Below are 23,663 nucleotides of genomic sequence, written 5' to 3' on the forward strand. Positions count from 1 at the left end.
TTTCTTTTTATTTATTTTTTCAGTGACTCACTCAGTGTACTCAATATCCTTATTTTGGGATGGTTGATGCATCAACTCAAATCCTTCTTCATCCTGTGATTGTATTTGTATATTCTGCCAAGCAGTAAACCAAGTCACCGACACTTAGAAAAACGACCAAATTCATAGGAAAAGCGAAACAGTGGCAAGGCATGCTGTGCCATTATCCCTTTGTTTCAAAATCAAATCATAAGGATCACAACATGATGACAAGGATGATTCAATACCTTTGTATTTGTTAGATGATGTGTTGGCTGATCTTGGGCGATTGAGTAGGCTTGGGGTTGAGACATTCGGTAATAGGGCTCTTTGAGATCAAATTTTCCGGACGATGTCTGGACTATTCCTTCTTGTCTGGCACCAACGCCCCCAACTTTTAGCTATTTAAGTTCATTTAGTACTAATTAGATCATTTAAAGAATCCTATTAACAAACAAATACAACTGAACTAGTTAGATCATGAACGCTAACTTTTCATTGTTAAGTTAATAGAATAACCCTGAGCATTGTGTGCAATCATGTGGAGTTGGCCTGTAATTTCTTGTCCTGGCATGACATAAAGTGGCTGAGAGAGGACGCAATGCAGTTGATACCAGTGGGTTGTAGGCGCACCAGGAGCTGTGCTCAGCCACCTTTGTACAGTACTGTACAACGAGGAATTAACAATGGTTGAGAGAGAGAGAGAGAGAGAGAGAGAGAGAGAGAGAGAGAGAGAACATTATTAATCAAACATCAAATGATTACCTCCCATCGAGCAATATGTCAAACCAACACTCCAACCCATGAATTCTAGTACCCACAGGGGCTTTGAATTTCAATGGAACATCAATTTCATACAACTCCTCTTCCTGCAGAATGAAAAATATAAGACAGTCATCAAGCTTTATTTCATACTTAAATACAATTCAACATGGATATATTACAGCCTCTATGGATAGTTTCATAATCAGGTTGCATCATATTCCATCACCCAAACAATCCCACAAAGTTTACAAAACAGAAAGTCATATATACCCTGCAAAGAAAGACAATGTGAGCGGCTATCAAATCCTCTAACATTTTTGTACCCTTGTAGACCCCCTTGTGACCCATAATTTCAGAAGTTCCATAGTAACAGAAATAGTAATTCCATTCCACAAAACCTTTTTAACTTGACCTCTTTGAATCCAAGAATGGCCACCAGTCACGGACTATGAAAGAACAATTGCTGTGCTAATAAAGAAACAAGTAATTTTTTATAAATACTATAACAAGTATTGTGGTTGGCAAGTGATAGTTCTTATTTAGACAGTTAACTATACCTTTTTATAGAAGTGAAGTTAATCATATGAGATATTGCTGGAGCCACCAATAGACTAGGATCAAAAGCATCCACCACTGGCTATACAGAAAGTAAAGGAGGGAGAGAGAGAGAGAGAGATCATTGTACTCGAAAAACCAACAGAAAAACCACAGACACATTGATAATAACTGAAAAACCAACATAATTACTGTCAATAAACATGACAGACAGAAGTGTATGCACAGACACATTGTACTCGAAAGTTTCAAGAACCATTGAACAATGCTTTACCATCAAGTTGATGGTAACCATGGAGTGCACACACACACACACACATTGTGTTGGAAATGGTTATAATGGTTATAAAATTCTGGATAAAATCAGAATTTTTTCCTAAGTTTGGTCTATTTTTTAGGTGAGCCCCGTGCGTCGATTTTCACGGGTCAAAGTGGTAACGCGTTCTATGCCGCGTTGTGATTCACGTGGTATATTTGATTGCTTAAAACCATTACTAAGTGAATGGAAAATTGAAGCCAAAGTGTGCTCCATGGAAATGGAGTTTTTGTGAAAATTCCTTAAGGTTGTAAAATGGCTTGTCCCACATTGATTTGGTAGGAAGTTTTTAATGGGTTTATAAGGCTTGGGTTTGGTACTTGGGGTGTGCCCCAAGGGGTACCCAAGTGTTTTAGAGGGAGAGGTTATGGGCAAAATGGGCTAGACCCATTTGATCCAAAAATCACCACACGCGCCACCGTCCGGGCGGGCTAGGCCTGGGTGTGTGGTGTGAGGTTGGGCTTGTTCGGCCCAATACTAATCTTTTTGGGCCAAAAACATAATAAAATCCAAAATTCAAATTAAACCGGAAATAAACTGGTTTTGTTTTACTGTGCCCTTCCCGAAATAAACTAGTCTGGTTTTTAACGTACATCCAAACAGGCCCTTCCTGTTTTTGTATCTGTTTAAATTATGAACCCAACAGATTCAAATCTATTTGAATTCAAAACCAACAGTCACCTTTACATCTATAAATAGATTAGCCTCCTATTTGGATTTTACTCTAATTTTTCGTACTCCATCCTCTGCTATAAATCTCTACATTTTGCTGCATTTAATTTCTGAAAGAAAGAGTGTAAACACTTAGTATGTTCGTAAGGCAAACAATTTGTAGTGCTGCTATTGTTTGTAGTAGATCATTTCATCATGGTAGATAGACGTCCAAATTTTAAAAGCACCGTGGAGAGGACGAATCTGTCTTAAGGACACAGTGTCAAACACTGGACTTGATCAGATTATAATTCGACGAAATTAAATCAAGTAAGTTATTTAATTTATTTTCAGTGTTATTATTGTTAATTTAAATCAGATTTTAATTTTTTTTTTGTAACAAAATAAAATCTGTTTTTATTTATTTATTTTTATTTCGAGTTTGATTTTTGTAATCAAACAAATTATCTCATTTCCTTTATTTCTTTATATTCTGGTTGTTGTTTAGTACACAACAGAATTTAATTTATTTAAATACAGTGAAGATTGTCCTACACATTGTACTTGAAAGCTTCAAGAACCTTTCAACAATGCTTTCCTACCAACACATTTATAATATGAGTGTTCAAATTGACCCAATTCAATTCATATGTGGAAGCTGCAAGCAGCTTTTTTCTGTCATTGACTGTATCAGGATTTACCACAATCTAACAATGTGATTGTTCACAGTTTCTACTTTCAACTAGAATCCCTAAAAAGTTTCTCCTAATTTTTCTTTCTAGACAAACTACATCATCCACATCATGGTCTATCTCTTCTAATGAAGGACAAATAACAGATTCTACCAAAATGACACACTTCAATGAACATTGAACTGCCACAAATAAAATCATCTCAAACAAGCCTTGAGATCATCTGCTTGAGTTATGGTATCTTAAATAATGTCATTTCGATATGTTTGAAAAGATTTTGAGGGTGGCAATCCAAAGGGCGGGCTGCCTTTCATTAAAAAAAAAATCTCACAGGGAATGATTCATGCTAGTGGATTTAATTATTAGTTATTTCAGTGTTAACAAGAGAATGAAATTTATTGACGTTCTAGAAGGTACACATTCTTCAAAATTGCTTACAATCTAAGATTATAGATAATCTGAATTAGATGTGCATGGACAAAATCTCCACTGCTTGGTAAAGAAGACACTCTTACAAATGGGATCAAAACTCATAAGATCGGTGTGTACCCATAAGAAAAATTAACATTCTTCAAATGATCGCTACTTACAGCTATCCCAACTTTAACCAAACCAAGCCTTAAGTCCCATCAAATGAGGTCGGCTACATCAATCCTTCTTCTCTACTCCCAACTTTATTAATCAAAATACCCTTCCAGAGCTTTTAAATGGTGATGTTATTCTTCATGGTGATTTTGTATAATAAGAAAATTTTGCATTACATACAAAAGACGTAACTTCAAAGAACTAACCTCAACAAACCAAACTCTATGTATCAACAACTAAATTATCGAAGGAAAAGATCAGGAACAAGTTTAACAAATAAGATGCATTAAAATGCACTAGTAGACATCGAAAGCCAAGCATACACTACAAGAAACTACACCTTTGGCGACTAAATTTTTAGTCGCCAAAGGTTCTTTTTTAGTCGCCAAAGGTCAAATTTTCACTTTTCCCGACAAAAACTTTTAGTCGCCACTGTTGTCGCGAATTCATGGTCGCCCATTCCTTTGGCGACTAAAAACCTGTTAGTCGCCAATTCACAGGTCTTCAGCGACGAAACAAATTATCGCCAAATGCAATTTCATTTTTTGAAATTATACATTTAGCGACTAAATTTTTAGTCGCCAATAGTGATTATTTTTTATTTATTATTTAAACATTTCCCGACTAAGCTTTTCGTCGCCAAAAGGTATACCTTTCGGCGACCAACGCCTTTAGTCGCGAAAACCATATTTCACAAAAAAAAAAAAAAAGTTGCCTCTGCTGGATGTCCCAATGTTCGAACCTGTGCTCCCAACACTTGCATCCCACTACGCCTTTACCAACACTTGCTCCCCCACTACGCCACTCCCAAATCACATGAATAATATTGCAACAAATATTATTTATATACTATATTCACTGGTATTAATACAAAATTGTATATATGAAAATAATTTTTTTTATTTTAATATATTTTATGTAAAAAATAAAATATTTACAAAAAAAAAATAGGGTAAGCACTTTTGGCGACTAAATCTGAATTTTAGTCGCCAATACTCCATTTTTTGGCTACTAATTTCTTTTTTGTCGCTAAAACAGTTACAACCCGCCTAAGGCTAGCACATTTGGCGACTAAACTCAATTTTGGTCGCCAAAACCTCTACTTTGGGTGACTAAAATCCATTTTAGTCGGCAATTCTTGACCTTTAGCTACTAATTTTTTTTTTTGTAGCCAAAAAACGTCACTTTCAGTGACTAAATTGTTTTTAGTCGGCAAAACTGCTATAATCAGCGACTAAACCTGTTTTTTGTCGCCAAAACCATAACTTTTCGCTACTAAATTATTTTAGTCGCCAAAAACCCTGACTTTTGGCTACTAAACAAACTTTAGTCGCTAAAAACCCTATATTCGGCAACTAAACTTCCTTTTAGTCGCTAAAACCCTTATGTTTGGCGACTAATTCCATTTTAGTCGCCATTTCATGCACTTTCAGCGACGAATTTTTTTTTTTAGTCGCCATTTGTGTTTTTTGTTGTAGTGATAATAAGAAAACTGTGACACCATCTTAAAAATTCAATAATATTTGTAGTATTGCAAAGTAAGATAGACCTGAGAAAAGTACCCTTGGAAAGCAGATCCATATAAAGGTGTTAGATCAACCTCATAATAACTTCGTTGCTGCCAAAAGAGGGCCTGCGTAGATAAGAGTAAAAAATATTAGACCACTTTCATTGCCAAAAAAACCAAAACACAACAAAAAACAAAAACCAAGTTTTGATGGAAGTAAGAAATAAACAATATAAAGCAAATGGATGCATTTAGGAACTAGTGACCAAACAAAAATAAACTGATTCTAAAACAGAAGACAAAATTTTCCTAGTGAAGATATTATCTTCATTAACTAAGAGCACAATAACAAAGGGCAAAAGCAGTGATATAATTCAATGTATTTTACCCAAAATTACAAATAATTCAATGACCTAATATTGTTTTTAGTCCCCTTTTTGCTTGTTAATTAAGCTCAAGTAAAACAACAGCACAAAAAAGTTCTTGATTTTTTGATCCAGGACTTTGTCCTAGTAAAATGCAGCGTGCGCTACAATTTGCATACAAATAGGTGTAAGACTAATTCGATCACTATTTAATTGGACAGATTCCAAAAGGTCAGCTTACATTTAAAAACTGAATTATTTTTATTTTTATTTTTGATAAAAATATAATTAAAAAAAATACTAAAATTGAATTCTTTTGACAAGAAATAGGAGGTTAATCACCTACAATTGAGGTCGATCAAATTTCACAAATCATTCTTAACCTTCACTTTATCACAGGGGACATGATAGTGATTAGCCCTACAAGTGCTTCAACTCATTTGACTTACCTTATTTGCAATCTCAACATACAAATATTCATCACTGAATGGTGCCATATGAATTCTGCAGGAGCAATCAACCTTAAACATCAAAACCCAAACAAATGACACATAACAAAGCACACACATATTAATCTTTGCAACAAATATGATAAAACACAGTGAAACAAATATATGTAGGCACTCCTAGGGGCCCTTGCTACACTTTGGGTTCAGTCAAACCCCATCCCCACTCTATACCTAAGCCGCTAACAAATAAATAAATAAACAACACCTACCCTCCCACTTATAGTCACTACAGGAAATATAGAATTTAACGGCGTTTATTTAGCGACGTTCTTTTAAACATCACTGTTTCTAACCTTTAACAACGTTTTTTAAACGTCGCATTTTATTTTGATTAAAACGGTACCGTTTAAGGAATACAAGTCGTTTTTTAAACGCCTTCACATGTATTACAATAACGTTATTCCTCCGTGTTTCTCTTAGCTCTGTGAGAATCAGAGCCGTTCTCTCACTCTCTTCAAGCCCTCACCAATCCCTCAAATCTCTCACTCACTCACTCACTCACTCGATCGATCGCTCGCTCTCTCTCTCTCTCTCTCTCTCTCTCTCTCTAAACCCTTGAGTCTCAGAGATTAAGATTCAACCTTATTCAGCTAGGTTTCATCTCAGATCCAATCTCAGAGTGTTTTCGATTTCGAAGTTCTCTCTCTCTCGATTTCGAAGCTCGACCGCCGCCACCATCACCACCACCGTTGACTAAGGTGAGCACCACCGTCTATAATCTCAATTTCGTATGCTCTCTCTCTCTCTCTCTCAAGCTTTTCCTTCCCTCGATTCTTCTCCTAGGGTTTACATAAGTTTTAGATTTCAGATCTGAGATTTCTCGTATGTTTCAGATCTGAGATTTCTCATTCAAAATAATGTTTGAGATTTGAAATTTCTTATTCAAAAAAACATGTTTCAGCATTTGAATGTTAGCTTCTTCTTTTTTTGTGTGACAATCTTCTTGTAATCAGCCTAAGCCCTCTCTATGACTGGGGGGAGGGGAGTTTTGCAATGTATATTTCAAGCTACAAAATATAGTTAATATGCCCCTTCTGGAGTGTTTTAATCTCTTGTACTCATGATTTATTGCACAAACAGGCTTCGCTTGATCAATCTCTACCTTTCCAGGGAAACGGTGCTATTGCACTTCTTCTTGGTGCTTTCTACTTGCTCAGTGGATGCTACTCACTGCACTTGGGTCACTTCAGAGGCATATTCATCTCCCTCAATTGTCTTAGCTGCAAGGGGTGCACATGGTAACAGGGTCATTTTTTATGATTACCGCGAAGCATACTTCTGGCTTTGGCAGAATACTCCTCCAGATGCTAAGGTGATGTCCTGGTGGGATTAAGGATTTGACCATTTGCTGAAAAATAGCTTAAAGAAATTGTATTCTAATCTTGTTATATATATTTTTTTGAACCAAACCTTCTTTTTATAGTGATAAAAACACTGAATGGTTCTGTTTTTTTTTTAAAAAAATAGTTTTTTTTTTAAATTTTAATTTAATAATTTAACTTTTAGATGCAAAAGCTATGCCATGTAATATTATATTGGTAACTATTGCTGATTACGGCTGCATTCCCTTCTCCCTGTCTCCCTTATTGCTTGGTATGGTAAAGTGTTTCCATATAAATCAACAGATGGTATAAAATTTGATCCGTTTGCAGAGTATCAAATAAGTACGAGACCTGCCTGTAGTATATAGGTTGTAGAGTATTTGCAAATAAGATGCAAGACCATCTGATGCTTCTTCTGGATAAGCTGGCTGCTTATTAGGGTCATAACAATAGTCCACTTATGGTGACTGGATCATCATACATTTGTCATTTGCCCCTGGGCCACTTAATTGAGGCGAGTAAGGAGGCTATCCTAACTACAAACACAATAATTTCTGGACATCTTACATTTCTATTTGCAAATAAGATTGTAATTGGTTTTTTTGGTTCATAGCCACACCTTTCTTATACTCTGAAACCCTGTCAAACTTAAATTAATATACTAGACATCTTACATTTCTATCTGCTACCGAATTGTGATACTGATTGTCATGTATATACTCATTTGGGTCTTGTTAACTAGTTATTTCTGCTGGATGATATTGCTAAACTTTGTCTATTCTCCTGTGTGTTGTGGTTTCGCATTTCATTAGATTTAATCTTTCTCTTAATAATGCCTGTAAAATATTGCAGGTCTAGATGCCTCAATTGATGAAATAACAGATTTTTTATGTGCTGCTCAAATGGCAAAGGCAGCAGATTATCTACTACCTGATGATGATAAGTTTTTTATTTTTTATTTTAATTTTTTGTATTTCTTCCCCATAATGAAACATCAGGTTTTCAATTAACCCCTTTTCATGATAGGGGCATACATTTTTACGGCTTTTATAGTTTGTCTTTTAATTACTAATGCACCAGGATCCTTGTTTTTATTTTTATTTTTTTTGTTAATTCTGTTTATACTGCCATTAGTAAATCCTCTGCGTAATTGATCTTTTCTCAAATTTCACAGCCGAAGCCAAAGAGGAAATTTTTTGAGAGAGAATTGTGGAAAAGGAAAAGGCAAAGGAGGTATGAGAATTGATCTGTTCATATATGAGTGCAATACTTGCTGTGAAATTAAGTAAGAGATTGGGTTTTGGAATGCGGGAAAAGTTGCATTTGATGGGCATGCATGTTGAAGGGAAGGTAATAAATTACTGTTAAATTTAAATTTTACTTTTACATCACACATCTATAATGAGCTATCCTTTGTTATACTGTTCTTAATTTCATGTTTTCTCCCTGCATCTGAAATGTGTAATCTGTAGAGTACAGAATCGATCTAGAATGCTTTGTAATGATTTTTAAAATTGGAATAGTTGTCATGTGCCATTGATTGCGAAAAAATGACTAATGCTTAGTAATTTCTTCTTGCATTTAACTGAAAATGTCTTTCTTTGTCTCTTCTAGGTCTTGATTGGGGTAAAGTTCCATCGTCACTGGCCTTTCCTTGGCCTTTTGAGAGTATGCTTTGTCGAGCCACCATATTTTCAGATGACAGTGAAACCTATTTTCACTCATGGGCTTCATGTTACAGAACTTCCAGGGATTGCTGGATGGTTGGTAAGTTATTGTCATGTTTCATGTGCAGCGATTACTTCGACACGTCTCTCTCATTATCTCTTACTAATTTATTTTTATTATTAAATCTTTCTTGTTGATTAGGATAAGCTTCTTGCTGTTGCGTTTGAGCAGACACTAGTTGAGGTGAATTTCTCTAGACTTTGATACTCCCTTGTAGTGTTTTAGTGTTTTCCTTATTCCATTGAGACAGTTTGGGCTCTCTTTTTGTATTTTCTCAAAGACATTAGCAGTTGATTATTTAGTTATATAGACTTTTGATTCTTTTTGCAAGTAACAAAACTTTTGATTATTTAGTTTGGGCTCTCCTTCTTTTTATGCTTCATACTTCTTCCATTCTCTCTTTCATACACATGCAAGTCAAAAAAAAAAAAAAAAAAAAAATCTATCTAACTAAAGAAAAGGGCCTAACAGAGGCAAAGGTAAAAAATCCTTTTCACGGCATGAGATGCTGCTTAGATGCTTTAAAGCTGATTGACTAAGACATATCCCTCTCACAATAACCATCAAAGCCAATAAATCTCCTCCCAAGTACATTTTTTACAGGTTGCTTTTTTAAATATGTTTACCCTAATTACTTTGTATTCACCAATTATCCCTATTTCTCTTTATGCTTCAATTGAGGTAGGGATCACACTGTTACAGTATTTGACCTGCTCAAGGGTGGATCACAAATAGTTCCTTTAATATTAAGCATCTTCTATGCTAAAATAAATTAGAGAAGACTCTTGGAGCGGGTGTTTGTAGTTATTATTTTAATATAAATATAAGAAAAAAATCATAGTCACTTTAAGATTCTACAAAATTTAAGATCTTAGTGCGATTTAGATCATTTGGCCCGATTGGGTTTGCAAAATTGTAAGATCCAACGATCCATATTGGGATTCTAATAGGAAAAAAAATGACACTTGGACAGAACCTGTTTTTTTCAGGGTGCTGATACTGTGATCTATGAAAGATTGGCCGATGGAAACAATGATATTTCAGGGTGCTAGTACTTGTTTGTTATGGTACATGTACAATATTTATGTATATTGCTTCGTCTAGGTGTTGAATTAAGCGACAATTGCATATCAATGGACAGTTTAAAAAAAAAAATTGCATTAGGTGCTGGCGCTCGCTTTGGTACTTATGAAATTTTGACAGCTTTTTATGATGGTATATTCTTCATTCTATGTGCAGTTAGAAGTTGTTGTGTTTGTTCTTAATATTATTCTATGTGCAGTTAGCAGAGGTGCCTGGGAATGTTGATATGGTTATCTTCCCAAATTATGTGAGTGAATTGGTTTTCTTTTAAATAATTATTTAATACTTAATACTATGAATTTATCCTACTGTTATCTGGTAAGTAGTTGTATATGTTGTAATGTCAATTCTAGCATTCACTTGATTCATTTGATTTTGCTGTGATATCACTCCATTTCATTTGATTTTGTTGTGATGTTGCTGTGGTGGAGGGCCTGGGAGGAGTCAAATGAGATTTTGCTGTGATTTTGCTTTGTTCCAAAAGCCATTGCATTTGATTTTGCTGTGATTTTGCTCTGTTTTAAAACTCTACCTTCTTATTTAATATTTTTTAAAGCTTTTTTAATAATCAACAGAATTATAAAAGATTTGTAGTGATCTTATTGTTACAGATTATGCTTCTACACATTTAATATTCTTGGCTTTCTTCTTAATATGATGCTTTATGTTATAGAAGAGTTGGTAACACTATATGATAGTATCTATGACATGATTTTTGGCAAAGTCAGTTTTGGGAAATTTCTTTAAGGTAAATTGTATGGAAAACCATTCTTCCCTGCTATTGGTGATTCAATTCCTATATCATTTATAGAAAGATGAGGTTCAGCTGAGTTTTAATGGATATAGTTGAATCCTCAGATGTATCCATAGTAGAATTTAGAAGTCTTGTGTTTGGTGGCCTTGAATGATATGTATAGATGGAACTGCACCAAGTGCTATCTTGGACTGGTGATAATAAATGCATTAATTGAACTACTTGGGCCTCATTTGGATGTAGTTACTTTTTCAATTCTGAAACTACATCTGAGTGCCACCGAGAACTATGATGTTTGAATTTTTGCAGACAAAGGTATAGAACAGGAACACGAGTGTTTTTTAAGTATAAATTGTGGATCTTGTGTTTATCCAAACTTTTTTTGTTCAATTAGAAGCACTGTGGTTCAGACAACTTCGGAGTTGGACAAGGTTAGTTTTCATTTTCTTTGTTAGGGACCAATATTTTCTAAATGTTTGTTTGACTAAATACATAGACGTCGTTTAGCAAAGCTTTTAAGTGGGAATATTTGGATTATAGCTTTAGAAAGTGAAGAAGAAAATCAAGTTCAGAATAGAATTAGCTTAAATTTATGTGTGTGTTTTAAAAGCAAGGACCATTGATCTCCATTGAGTATGAAATATCATCTAATTGGTTGGTAACTATGTGAAGTTCAGAATAGAATTAGCTTCATTAATTTATTTGTCTATTTTCTTCATGGTTGAGTTAATGAATATTTTTTTCTCACTCATACTTCTGTGTTTTGTTTAATTTTCCTAATTGCTGTTGCTTATTATGAAAAGATTATTTTTAATAGGCCCATAAGGATGCCACCCTAGTGGTTGCAAATCTGCAAAGGCAACAGGTTTATTCATGATTGCATCCCATTGTTGGCTAGCAGAGTTTATCCTTCGAATAATAAATGGTAATCATTTCGATTCTCTGTGAAAGCTCTAGTACTCATTCCAAGTTCTTGATTGTTTTTGGGTGAATTAAGTTCTTGATTGTTCTTTCACTGGAATCTATACTCTGTTTTCTGAATCTGTAACTCTGTCACATATGTATCTGATTTGATTGATTTCTGAATCTATCACCCTGTCATATAGGTAGATAACTAAATTAGTTTTTTTTTTATTTTTTTTATTGTTTTCTTCCAGGATGATAATAGGAAGTGGGTATGCACACTTCAGGATCTATTTGTTTTCTTTGCTGCATGTTAGTCAAATAATGTTTTCCATAAGCATCTTCACTTCCTAGTTACCAAATGCAAGATCTCTCTTGTCCGATTTTTGTCGAAGCTTTTCACTGAAGAAGGTTTTGATCATGGCATCCTCTTCAATTATTTGTTTTGTCGCATTTGTTTTGTTTTGTTTCTTTTGTTATAAGCAACACTTTTGTCTAAATCCTTAAAATTGACAGGGAATAGCACAATCTGGAGTAATTTTCTTGAGGAACTTCTGAGCTTAATGGTTCAACAAAACAGGCTCATGCGATCAGACAGAAAAGTTTTGCCTTCATTTTTAACATCTTTGCTTGGCTCTTCGTGCCATAGCCTTTTAGTGCCTCAAACAATTGGACAAAGGTTTTTACCTTTTTGTTATGCTTAGTTTTCATCATATCATCATCATACTGTCATCTTCTTTCTCATAATAACCATCATTTCATTTTGTCCACTTTGTCGATATCCATAGAATAGGAAGATCATGAAGTCTATAGTTTAAAAAGAGAGTTGCTTCTATTTCTTTAAGTAGGCCCTATGAGTTGTTGCCTTTAATAAAATAAAATATTTCTTGATATCCTCTTCATCTTATGTATTTCAATTAGTTTTGTTCTCATTAAAGAACTATTGCAATTTTAGCTGTCCTGAATCACTGCTATTATTATCTGTACTAATTTACAAATTGCTTACTAATGTTAACTTTCTATGTTATAATTTTCTAAATTAACTTGTGCAACTGTCATTTTTCAGATTCAGTCAGTCTATAAAGAATGACATACTAGTTTTCATTCTAGGATTCGCCCTAAATCCTTCTGCATATGCAAAGGTTGGTGATTCTAATTTGGATCTACATAGTGCATGCATTGTATGTCTGTATGCAGAGAAGCTCTGTTTTACTCAAGTGAATAAGATTTTGTAACTACTGCCAAGAATTTTAAAAATTTCCATAATAGCATGAACAGAAAGTAACGGATTGAGTTTTCTTTGGCAGCTAGTCATCCTATCATTGCTCAAAGGAGTGGGAAGTGGAATTATGCGTGTTAAAGATGTTGAGTCATTGCTGTCTGAACTTTTAGAAAGACGCCATCAGTGTCATCAAAGGAATGGGAACTGGAATTATGCGTGTTAAAGATGTTGAGTCATTGCTGTCTGAACTTTTAGAAAGACGCCATCAGTGTCATCAAAGGAATGGGAACTGGAATTATGTGTGTTAAAGATGTTGAGTCATTGCTGTCTGAACTTTTAGAAAGACGCCATCAGTGTCATCAAAGGAATGGGAACTGGAATTATGCGTGTTAAAGATGTTGAGTCATTGCTATTATAATTTTCTAAATTAACTTTCTGTGAATGGGAATATGAATATCAAGTTGGCTCAAATGTCCAAATTTGTATTTTGGTGAACTCAGATTCCAATTTGGCTCAAATAGAGGGGCATCCAATTTTGGTGACTCCTTAATGTTATTCAAATGATTTGTGTGAATGTTTTTTTTTTTTTTTTTTTTGCACAATGATTGTGGTGTGGACTATCATTTGATGAGATTTTACTATGTGAATGAGAGTTATTATTTTATATTATTGTTATTTTTCAGTTTTATTTTAGGTTTTTTTTGAATTCAATAACATAAAATTAGCACAATTAAAAAAAAAAAAAAGAGGGCTATCATGGCGTTTCTCAGAACGTCGTTAAATAGTATCAGAGATACGACGGCGTTTTAAAAACGTCGCTAAATAGCATGGTGACGTCATCTTACTGTTACAGACCTTTCAGCGGCGTTTTTATAAAACGCTGCCTATTGTCATATAGCGACATTTCTAAAACGCCATAGAGTTATAGCGACGGCCGCATCTTCGGCGTTTGATGCTAAACGTCGCAAAAGGATTTCACGGCGTTTTTAAGATCTATCGCGGCGTTTTTTAAACGCCTTTAAAACCTCAATTTCCAGCAGTGAGTTCACAGTGAAAATTTAAAAACTGTTCCTGACATAAATATAAAAGAAAAACACAAAAACAACAATAACTAACATACTTAACAACCTAAGCAAGGCGTAAAGCTAGAATCCTGACAACTAACATGGTTGCTTTTGAATTGAGTTTCTTCCATCTCTTATAGAATTTCCCATATGTTCCGTGCATGATATTTGCACCATAACGTAAGCAGAAAAGTCAAAGCACATTAGTTCACGGAGGGAAGTCAAGCTAGTAACTAAAAGTCTTCTAATTTAATACAGGAGATTAAGGGAGTATGACAATGAGAACCATTAAACATTTTTCCATGGTATTGTGTGGGTACAAAAATCATTAAGATCATAGAAAATAAGACATGTACAGTCACCTTCCAATCGTAGGAAACATCCTTCCGTTAGGAACAAGGAACCGATCCCTTGCAATTACATAGGTCTCCAGCATTCTTTCATTGACTAACAAGGTCCCTAAAGGAAGAAAAACAGATTCTAAATGAGACTTCATTTTGTGCATAAAAAACAATAGATAATCTCCTCATCACTATTAATCGAATAGATTGTCCAACATGCAGACTGGGCGAGTGTGCCAGTCTAAAATACCACAATGAGTCACTTTTTTAATAGATATCTTTCCCAATTTTCACTTGTGTCCAAGCATATGCTAACTTCATGCCAATTCTATAATGTTACAAAAGTGTCTCCATTACTTAACCAGAAAAGAGGGTCAAAAACACACACACACACACACACACTTTGTAACATAACATTGATGGTGTGACCAAATTGCATAGTAATAATAATATAAAAAACAACCATGGCATTATATATTTAGTATCACAGAAAATGCCATAGTTAACTAGAATTTATCAATTACACACATGCCATTATAAGCTTACCCATAGGCTCCGAGATCAAAATATCTGCTTTCTCAGGCAATTCAACTTCTTCAACTTTACCCTTGACTACCTATAATTTAAGTGAAAACATGCCCCCAAAAAGAATAAGAAACAGTGTACTAACTCCATTAACATTTAAGCTGAAATGTAAGAAAACAAAAAATTGCACCGTAATTCTTTGAGCCAACAATGGGTTCCCAGCAATAAGTTTGCGGGCATATTTTGCCATTTCAGATGCTTCCACTGCATAAACATGTTTAGCACCAGCCTGATATGAGAAAAAAAGTGAGGCAAAGAAAAAGAGAGGATGGAGTTGGGATAGAATTCTAGAAGACCAACAAACAAGGATAAATCTATTATGTCAGTATATTTTCATGCACAAACACAGACAAAACATAGGCAATCTGAGCTGTGAAGACCCAAATTTTTTTAAAAAAAAATAGTCAGTGCAGAATTTAAAATTTGAGTTTTAAGTGCTCGGACCATGATTTGAGAAAATAGAAAATAGTAAAACAAAAAAAAAAGAAAAGAAAAGAAAAGATAGAGAGATCAGGATCAGGATGTGTGGGGCGATGGAATATATTCTTTAGAGAGAAAAAGCTGGGACGAGAGTGAGTGGGAAGGGTTTTGTTTAAGATATCTCCATCTGGCCACTCATTGACTTGCACCACTGTTAATGATAAACATAACATGACTCAAGTGGCTGAACCTTCTCTCTCTCTGGGTCAGTACACTGTTTGGGTTGAACCTTACGTTGGGTTGAACCTTCGAATTCTCGTCTTCCCATTAACATTTAATTCTTTGATCCAGAGAGAACCTTCTCTCTCTGGGTCAGTACACTGTTTGGCAAAAAATTGCACCGATTTGCCAACTCCACTAACACCATAACGCTACAATTGATCTTCCTCACTGCAATCCCATTTCTCGCCACTCTGCAGCTCCTTCTCTCCCGAACACCCCACCGATCCTCGAATTCTCGTCTTGCTCGATGACCTCGCCATCAGATCTTCGCACTCCATCTTCCTCAATTCTCTCCAATCTCGCGGCTTCGACCTTGATTTCAAACTCGCCGACGATCCCAAGATCTCCTTACACAGATACAACCAGTACTTGTACGACGGATTGATCCTCTTCTCTCCAACGGTGGAGCGTTTCGGGGGATCCATTGATTTGGCAGCTATTATGGATTTCGTCGATGCTGGTCATGATTTGATTATGGGGGCTAATTCTTCTGCCTCTAATCTAATTCGAGAGATTGCCACCGAGTGCGGAGTTGATTTTGATGAGGATCCGGGAGCTATGGTTATTGATCACATCAGCTATGCAGTTTCAGACACAGATGGTAATCTTACATTGATTGCTAGTGCTGAATTCATTCAGTCTGAAGTGCTTTGGGGAAGCAAGAAAATCGAGGCTCCAGTACTCCTTTGGGGAATTGGTCATTCATCAAATACTACAATTATGTGTTGGGTCTCTTGGATGGTAATTGTACTGCTGAGCCTTCGTTTAGATTGGATATGGTGCATTTCCTTCGAGCATTGTGGAGTATCTTTGGAGAGCAAAACAACCATATAATGTGTCTGTTACTGCATAAGTTTCTGCATGTGTAGCACTGAAGAATCCGGCCTATCTCAAGAAGGTTAAAGTGGCTTTGGTGCAAGAACGTGAGAGACTCTTTAAGCTTTTAAAAGAAGTACCATTTCTCAATCCATATTGGAGATACTCTAATTTCATAGTGAGGTTACATCTGGAATGGATGCTAAGAAATCGAAGTTCTTGAGGCCAAAGTGAACAGCTTGATGAGAGCAACATTTTGATCGGTGTAGATCAAAATCTGACAAAATCGAAAATTTAGATTTTTGCTTGTTTCCTCTTTTAGCTTGAGGTAGAGATTTTTCCTACACTTCTTTATGCACTTTTACTTGATTATATGGAGCTTAGAGTTGTATATAATTTAATTAGAATTTTTGAAAATTTTGTGATTTATTTGCTAAAAAAGGAAATTTTGAGAAAAATAAAGAGTTGATACCCAAATTGTGAAAGTGTAAACTTGGAACATGTTTGTAGGGTTATGAAAGAGCTATGTTTTAAATTTGAACAAAAAGGGACTTCGATTCGATTGGTTTTGAAATTTTTACTAGTTTGCGACCAAAAGAACATTTTTAAACAAAGGAATTATGCTTAACTTTTGGAGCTTTTGATCAAAATAAGATGTCATAGTTGAATAATGCTTGGAGAATGAGTTTGGAAAGAAAATGATATTTTCTTGGGCATCAACGGTATTATTTTGCTTAATGTACCTGTTGGAACAAAATCGATACGGTTAGAAATGGAGCTTGAGAGGTTACCGGACGTGATTGTGATATGAAAACTAGTGTAGTTGTTCATATTTGATGAATTGTGGAATAGATTGTATTTATTGAAAATTTTGGAATTTAATTGTTACATGTCTGTTTAGAAATATCTGTTTTGGGCTATCGGTGGAGAATAACCATGATTGTTGTCGAAATGCATGAGACTTAGGTAAATTGAACCACATTCCTCATTTGTTGCATTAGACATTGCATTACATTCATTTCATTGGAAATGTATCTGTTTTTGAGAAATGTTTGAAAATGTATTTGTTTGCAAAAAGATGAATACTTGGTGAATCTGGATAGGGGGTGTAGAATTGTGTGGTTAGGTGTCAAGCCTTCCAGTTTATTGGTAAAAATAACAGTGGTAGTACATTAGGGCCTACTTGCAGACACTCACCTAGAGATTCACAGAGTCTGTATTCATGTAACATATATGGTTTAAAATGGAAATGGTTTTATATCTGTTGTTGCATCTCAGCATTGCATGCTTTATAAAAAGAGAGATAAATTGTTTTATCATGAGCATGGCATGAGCATACTCCTCTTTAGTCTTGTCATGGTTCATATGTTGTGTAGTATATCTCTACTGGGCTGTGGCTCACCCTATAAGGGAAACCATTTCAGGTACAGGTGCTATGCCTCCGCCAAGGCATTGACTTGGGAGGACTCGGAGCTGAGGCTTCATTTTTGTTTTATTGTTATTTGTTGACTGTAAGCCTATGATTGTATTTGCGTTGAGTTGAAACTCCATTTCGTGTAACCAAGAATGTTCTTGGATAAATTTGTAAGCCTGTAGGACACTTATTATCTGTTTGGCTTTCATTTCATACTTGTTGTAAAATGTATGCTTGGGATTGGAACTGGGGCATTGAGATGTGAATGGCATGTACTTGGCATTTGGGATTTAATAGAAATGGATGTATAGAATAGTTAGCTAGATATGTGTTTGTCTATCAGGTGGGTTTGTTGTATAAATAGATATACCTTACCCAATTTTCGGGGCGTTACATGAGCGGCAAATAACGACAGAATACTGCTACCAGCACCAACATCCACACCCACACGACCAACAAAATCAGTGCAATTCTCAATGACTGCAGCATAATAAGTTCCTGAAACAAGCATGTTTATCATGTCACTCACACATGCACCTTGTGATCTATAACTACTCAGTATAGACATGCATTTCTTTACCATTAAGAAAAACACAAATGTTTGACAAGATACAAAGCATTTTACTAGCAGCACAATGGTACATATGCCTTGAACAAAGAATTTTTTATTAGAAACACAGAAGGCAAACACCTACAACAAGAAGCAATTTTGTAGTACTTGTTGATCATTGGCGGATAAACACAATTTTTTTTTGGTAAATCGACACATGCTAGGCACACATCATCTTGTTGAAAACAAATTTTTAGCGACCAAACTTTTGGTTGCCAAAGATAAAAAGTAAAATTTTGTTTTTCATTTGGCGACTAAATAATTTTAGTACCCAAAAGTAACTACACAGCAACTAAAATATTAGTTGGTCATTGAAAATAAGTTTTTGGCTACCAAACTTTTGATCGCCAAAGATAAAAAGTAAATTTTTATTTTTCATTCGGCAACTAAATAATTTTAGTAGCCAAAAGTAATTACACAGCGACTAAAATATTAGTTGGTTGCTAAAAATAAGTTTTTAGCAACTAAACTTTTGATCATCAAAGATAAAAAGTAAATTTTTATTTTTCATTCGGCGACTAAATAATTTTAGTAGCCAAAAGTAACTATACAGCGACTAAAAAAAAATTTTGTCGCCAATTGTGGCATATTTAGTGACTAAAATTTTTTTTAGTCACCAATTGTGAAATTTTTAGTGGCTACATTTTTTTTAGTCGCCAATAATCAATATACCCCAACTAAAAAAAATTAGTAGCTAACTCTTGTATTTTTGCCGACTAATATAATTTTTGGTCGCCAATTTCACAACTTTTGGTGACTAAATTTTTTTTAGTCGCCAAAAGTGTAATTTCTTGTAGTGACACTTCCATCTACCGTCACTGTATCGCATCTCTTTACTATTGTCTCTGTTAGTCTCCATTGTATATAATCAAACCATCTCAATCTATTCTCCCTCAATATATCTTCTATCAATATTACTTCTACCCATTCTCGAATATACTCATTCCTACTTATGTATTTTCTAGTCTTGCTACACATCCACCTAAGCATCGTCATCTCAACAACACTCATCTTATCTACATGTTGTTTCTTAGTTGTCCAACATTCTATCCCATACAACATCGCTGGTCTAATAGCCGTTTTATAGAACTTCTCTTAATTCAACTTGAGGTTTGAAAACATTTTAGTTTGCTCTTTTGTATGGCATATTTTTCATTTATTTTTCCCCTTTTCAGATCATTCAACGGTTTGCAATTGTTGATTTGTCAAATTTCTATTTTGATGCTGCCAAAGATCAACTTTATGTTGGATACGTTACTTCGCATCATAAAGAACTATATCTTTAGGTACTTCTTTTCTTACTTTACATCATAAAGAACTAAATAATTCATTGTGTGTGATTCCTATACCACCTAGCTATCATTCTACATTTTTTGGCACGAGGGATGTTGCAATATTGATGGTTAATGAATTTAGATTCTGTTTGCCATGTAGGTTTTCTGCATTCAATGTTTTATGATTTTCAATTGTCAACCTAGTATGGGGCACCCTATTTCTCATTTTCCCTTATTGGCCTCTGCACTTTAGCTAAAATGTTGATTCTGCTGCACCACATAATTGATTTATAAAGAAAAGTGATGGCTTATGTGTACATTGAATTCCTGACCCAATACTTCCAGCTCCAATAATGTTATGAAGTGTATTTTTTCCCCTCCTATTAGTGCCCAATACTTAACTAATTTCTGTTCATTATTAAGGTGGTTAATTCTTTTGAAACTGTTGGTTAATTCACTTTGATCTCTTGCATTTCAAAATGTCACGTGTATTATGCCATTTAAAGGAATACCACATGAGTATCATGTATGAAAAATGTAAAATTATCATCTTAATATTTCAGTTTTGGTTGAGCTTGAGACATTTCCGTTCAATTTAACTGCTTGACAAAAGTAACTTATATAAGTTGAAAAAAAATTGATTATCTAAAGGTTAGGAAAAATTGTACTTTTAACTTTTTCTTTGAGAAAAGTTGTGCCGCCCGATGTTTATCTTTAATTTTTTTCAGGGGCTCTACAAGTTTTACAAGGAGAAGTTGTCAAACAGTTCTTGCAGCACATCTGCTTTCCATTGTGAGGGTAATTGCTCCAATACTTACCTCATTTGGCTGAGGATGTTTGGCAGAATCTTCCTTTTCAGTACAATACTGAAGATGGTTCAATTGCTAAATTTGTTTTTGAGTCAAGATGGCCGGTATTGAGCGAAAGATGGCTGGCTTTCCCTCACAGAGAAATCGATTTGTGGGCAAATATTCTTGAGGTAATTTCTCTGTTCTTGAACTGAAGATTAACTAAATAACCTAAGATGACTATTTGTGCAGTTCAAGTGTGTTCTTATTTACAAATAAAATATGTTCGTTTTCATTAGTGGATGACATTGGCTTAAGATATTGTTGCATATCTTTATCTATGAGCAAATATCATTTGCACAAGAAAGGTACTATAAGTATGTTTTGTGCAACATGAATTTTTTTCTTCTTCCAAATTTTAGTACTTTGACCAGCTGCGAACTGAGGTGAATAAAGTCCTGGAGGTTGCTCGTACCAAGAAGTTGATTGGTTCTCTAGTCTAGAAGCAAAGGTCCATCTTCACACCTTGGATGACAGCTTGGCCACAAAATTAAATGAGATGTGTGAAGTCAAATTTAAATAATGCCGTGCAACTCAAATCTACTAGTCCATTTGCCTTATCCCTCTGCTGTCAGGTAATTTATGTTTGGTTTGATTTTCAATTTTTTTTTTTTTTTTTGAAAAATTAAAAATTAATTTGATGAAAGAAAAATTAAATAAAAAACAATTCACTTTCCTTGGTTCCACTTTTCCAAAAACACTTTTCAGAAAATTCTACTTTCTTTTTTTTTTTGTGTTTTTTTTGTTTTTATTGAATTTTTTTAATATTTTAAGCAATTAAAAAGTAAAAAAATTTGTGAAAAAAACCTTTTAAAAATTCACTAAATACAAAAAAAAAACGAGAATTTAGTACATTTTTTATATTTTTATGTATTTATTAATTTTTTAAAATATTTTTTCACAATTTTTTTACTTTTTAGATACATTTAAGTAAGGTGCATATAAAAAAGTAGAAAAAATGTTTAAAATTTTAAAAATATTGACTAAAAACAGAAAAACACGAAAACCAAAAAACTCAATTTTCAAAAAATTTATTCCAAAAAACTCAAACCAAACACACTGATTATCATTTTCACATTATTTAATTTTTTGGGAGGTCAGAAATAAATTTTAAAATATTTTTTTAATATTTGTTTTTATCAAATTAGTTTCTATTTTTTCGAAAAAAATGTTGAATTTTTTTTCTAAAAAAGAAACCAAACAATTACATTGATTTTTGCAAGTACATTTGCTGAAAAATATAAGATGTATTTAAAATTTTGAATTTAAGAGATGCTTTTTTTTTTTTTCCCACAAAGAAAAACTATTGTCACTGAAATAGAGTGATAACAATATATACATCTTGGCGGCCAATTCCTAATATAAGGTGGTTAATATAAAAAAATAATGGGTAAATTACAAATAAATTCTTTGAAATTGATTTAAAACATGATTTGCCCATGTGATTTTGAATTTTTTAATTTCATAACAAATGACCGTTTTTTTAATAAATTATTTAGTCGATTAATAGTTTTTAATGATATTAGAAATTTATTTCAATTAATAATTCAGATAATTTTATTATTGTATAATAGAGCCGTTAGGAATTTTATTTTTTCAGTTAATTCTATTAAATAAATTTTTTTGATAAGGAGTATTTGTAATTTTCTAAACCTTAGGGGGTGTATTTGTAATTTATCCTATAATTAAGGGGATATTTGGAATTATTTAAATAAGTATACTTTTTGACTTTTTACAACAACAAAAAATGAAATATGGGTTGAATTTGAAGTGATGTGATCCAAATAAGATGATTGTGTGCTATTTTAGCACATGCCAAACATCCCCCAATTATCTAGTTACATTAAGGCCCAGTTTGTTTGGCCGCTTCAATTGCTATGGGTCCCATCCACAGCATGTTTCGTATTGTTTGGGAGGATCGGCTTCACAATCTGTATGACTTAGTAATCCCTCTCAATAGGGGGATTAGCTTAGTTGAGAAACGAGTAGGATTAAGAAAATAGTGAGCAGTTTCAGTCTGTCCGGATGTCCAGTACAGTGCAATTTTTTTTAATTTTTTTTTTTTTTACAATCATAGCTGGCTGGCCAAAAAATCCCAAGTGCACCTTTTTTTTTTTTATACCAACAATCCCAAGTACACCTTTTGTTTTAATATTTATTTAAATTTTTTTAATATAAAAATAATTTTTTAATTTATTTTATTTAAAAATAATTTAACAATCTCATCATTAACCATCTCTCACACTATTATCAAAACGCACTTTTACTTAATTCTCTCACTAACAATCCCCACATCAATAATCTTTTTACTAACCATCCCCTCACAACTATTCCCTCCAACCTAATTTGTCAAACAAACGTGGCCTAATAGTCCTTGGTCTATCACTACGGGCGACATTTGAGACTACGTAAAATGAAGTCCTCTATTTGTTTTGACTTAAAATACTCTACTTATTTTTTATTATTTGGTTGAACAAAAGTCAAGAAACATTTTTGAAGGAAATATTTTTTGTATTATTTTTTAAAAATGACCCACTTTTAAAAATTCTGCAAGTCGGTTATTAAAAAGTTAACTCACTATATTATCAACACATCTAACATTTTGAAATAAATATCTTATTTCACTAAAAAATCGTTAATGAGCTAATTTAGTTTTATTTTTTGGCTTTTTGACTAATTTAATCTGGCTAAATTAGCTCTATTTGAGAAGAACTTTTGACTTTTTTTTATTTGGATATGATGGTTGTGAGAAAAAAGTGAAATAATTATAATTTAGATATGACATTTTGTTTTATTAATTAAATTAATTTATTTTATCTTTTAGTGCTAATTTAACCACTTTACCCCCTCCCAAACAAGACCTTAGTATTTTTTATGTCTACACGTCATTAATTTTGTGGATCTACCTAAAGGGTAAAACCATGAAGGAAAATGTTTCGATGTGCATTATATAATCCTATCATAAAATTATATAAGTTTTTACAAATTTAAATAAATGAAATTATAAGAAATTAAGGTTTTATAGATAAAAATT

The 23,663-nt window shown here is 33.7% G+C and overlaps 2 protein-coding genes and 1 pseudogene across 6 annotated transcripts in view; 1 reads left to right on the forward strand and 2 right to left on the reverse strand.

Moving 5' to 3' along the window:
* LOC114274479 (protein ROS1C) overlaps positions 1–23,663 on the reverse strand; it is a 130,534-nt gene that overhangs the window by 93,569 nt on the left and 13,302 nt on the right. The window lies entirely within an intron of this gene.
* Positions 28–18,490, reverse strand: LOC114309308 (putative histone-arginine methyltransferase 1.3; annotated as a pseudogene).
* LOC114301483 (C2 domain-containing protein At1g53590-like) lies at positions 6,459–13,530 on the forward strand. Of its 5 annotated transcripts, XM_082883202.1 has the most exons (11): positions 6,462–6,661; positions 7,044–7,275; positions 8,138–8,224; positions 8,458–8,635; positions 8,900–9,052; positions 9,155–9,196; positions 11,668–11,775; positions 12,008–12,164; positions 12,270–12,432; positions 12,820–12,895; positions 13,061–13,530. In XM_082883202.1, the coding sequence occupies exons 4-7, from the start codon at positions 8,543–8,545 to the stop codon at positions 11,725–11,727; spliced, it is 348 nt and encodes a 115-aa protein (XP_082739328.1). In that variant the 5' UTR covers positions 6,462–6,661; positions 7,044–7,275; positions 8,138–8,224; positions 8,458–8,542; the 3' UTR covers positions 11,728–11,775; positions 12,008–12,164; positions 12,270–12,432; positions 12,820–12,895; positions 13,061–13,530. The 5 variants fall into 5 exon arrangements, with proteins under 5 accessions (XP_082739325.1, XP_082739326.1, XP_082739327.1 ...); XM_082883199.1 differs by lacking the exons at positions 11,668–11,775; positions 12,008–12,164 and adding an exon at positions 10,296–10,343 and having other exon boundaries at positions 6,459–6,661; XM_082883200.1 differs by lacking the exons at positions 11,668–11,775; positions 12,008–12,164 and adding an exon at positions 10,296–10,343 and having other exon boundaries at positions 6,459–6,661; positions 7,074–7,275.

This window comes from Camellia sinensis, chromosome 8 (genome assembly GCF_055761805.1).
Source record: "Camellia sinensis isolate YWXY chromosome 8, ASM5576180v1, whole genome shotgun sequence".
NCBI classification, from domain to species: Eukaryota; Viridiplantae; Streptophyta; class Magnoliopsida; order Ericales; family Theaceae; genus Camellia; species Camellia sinensis.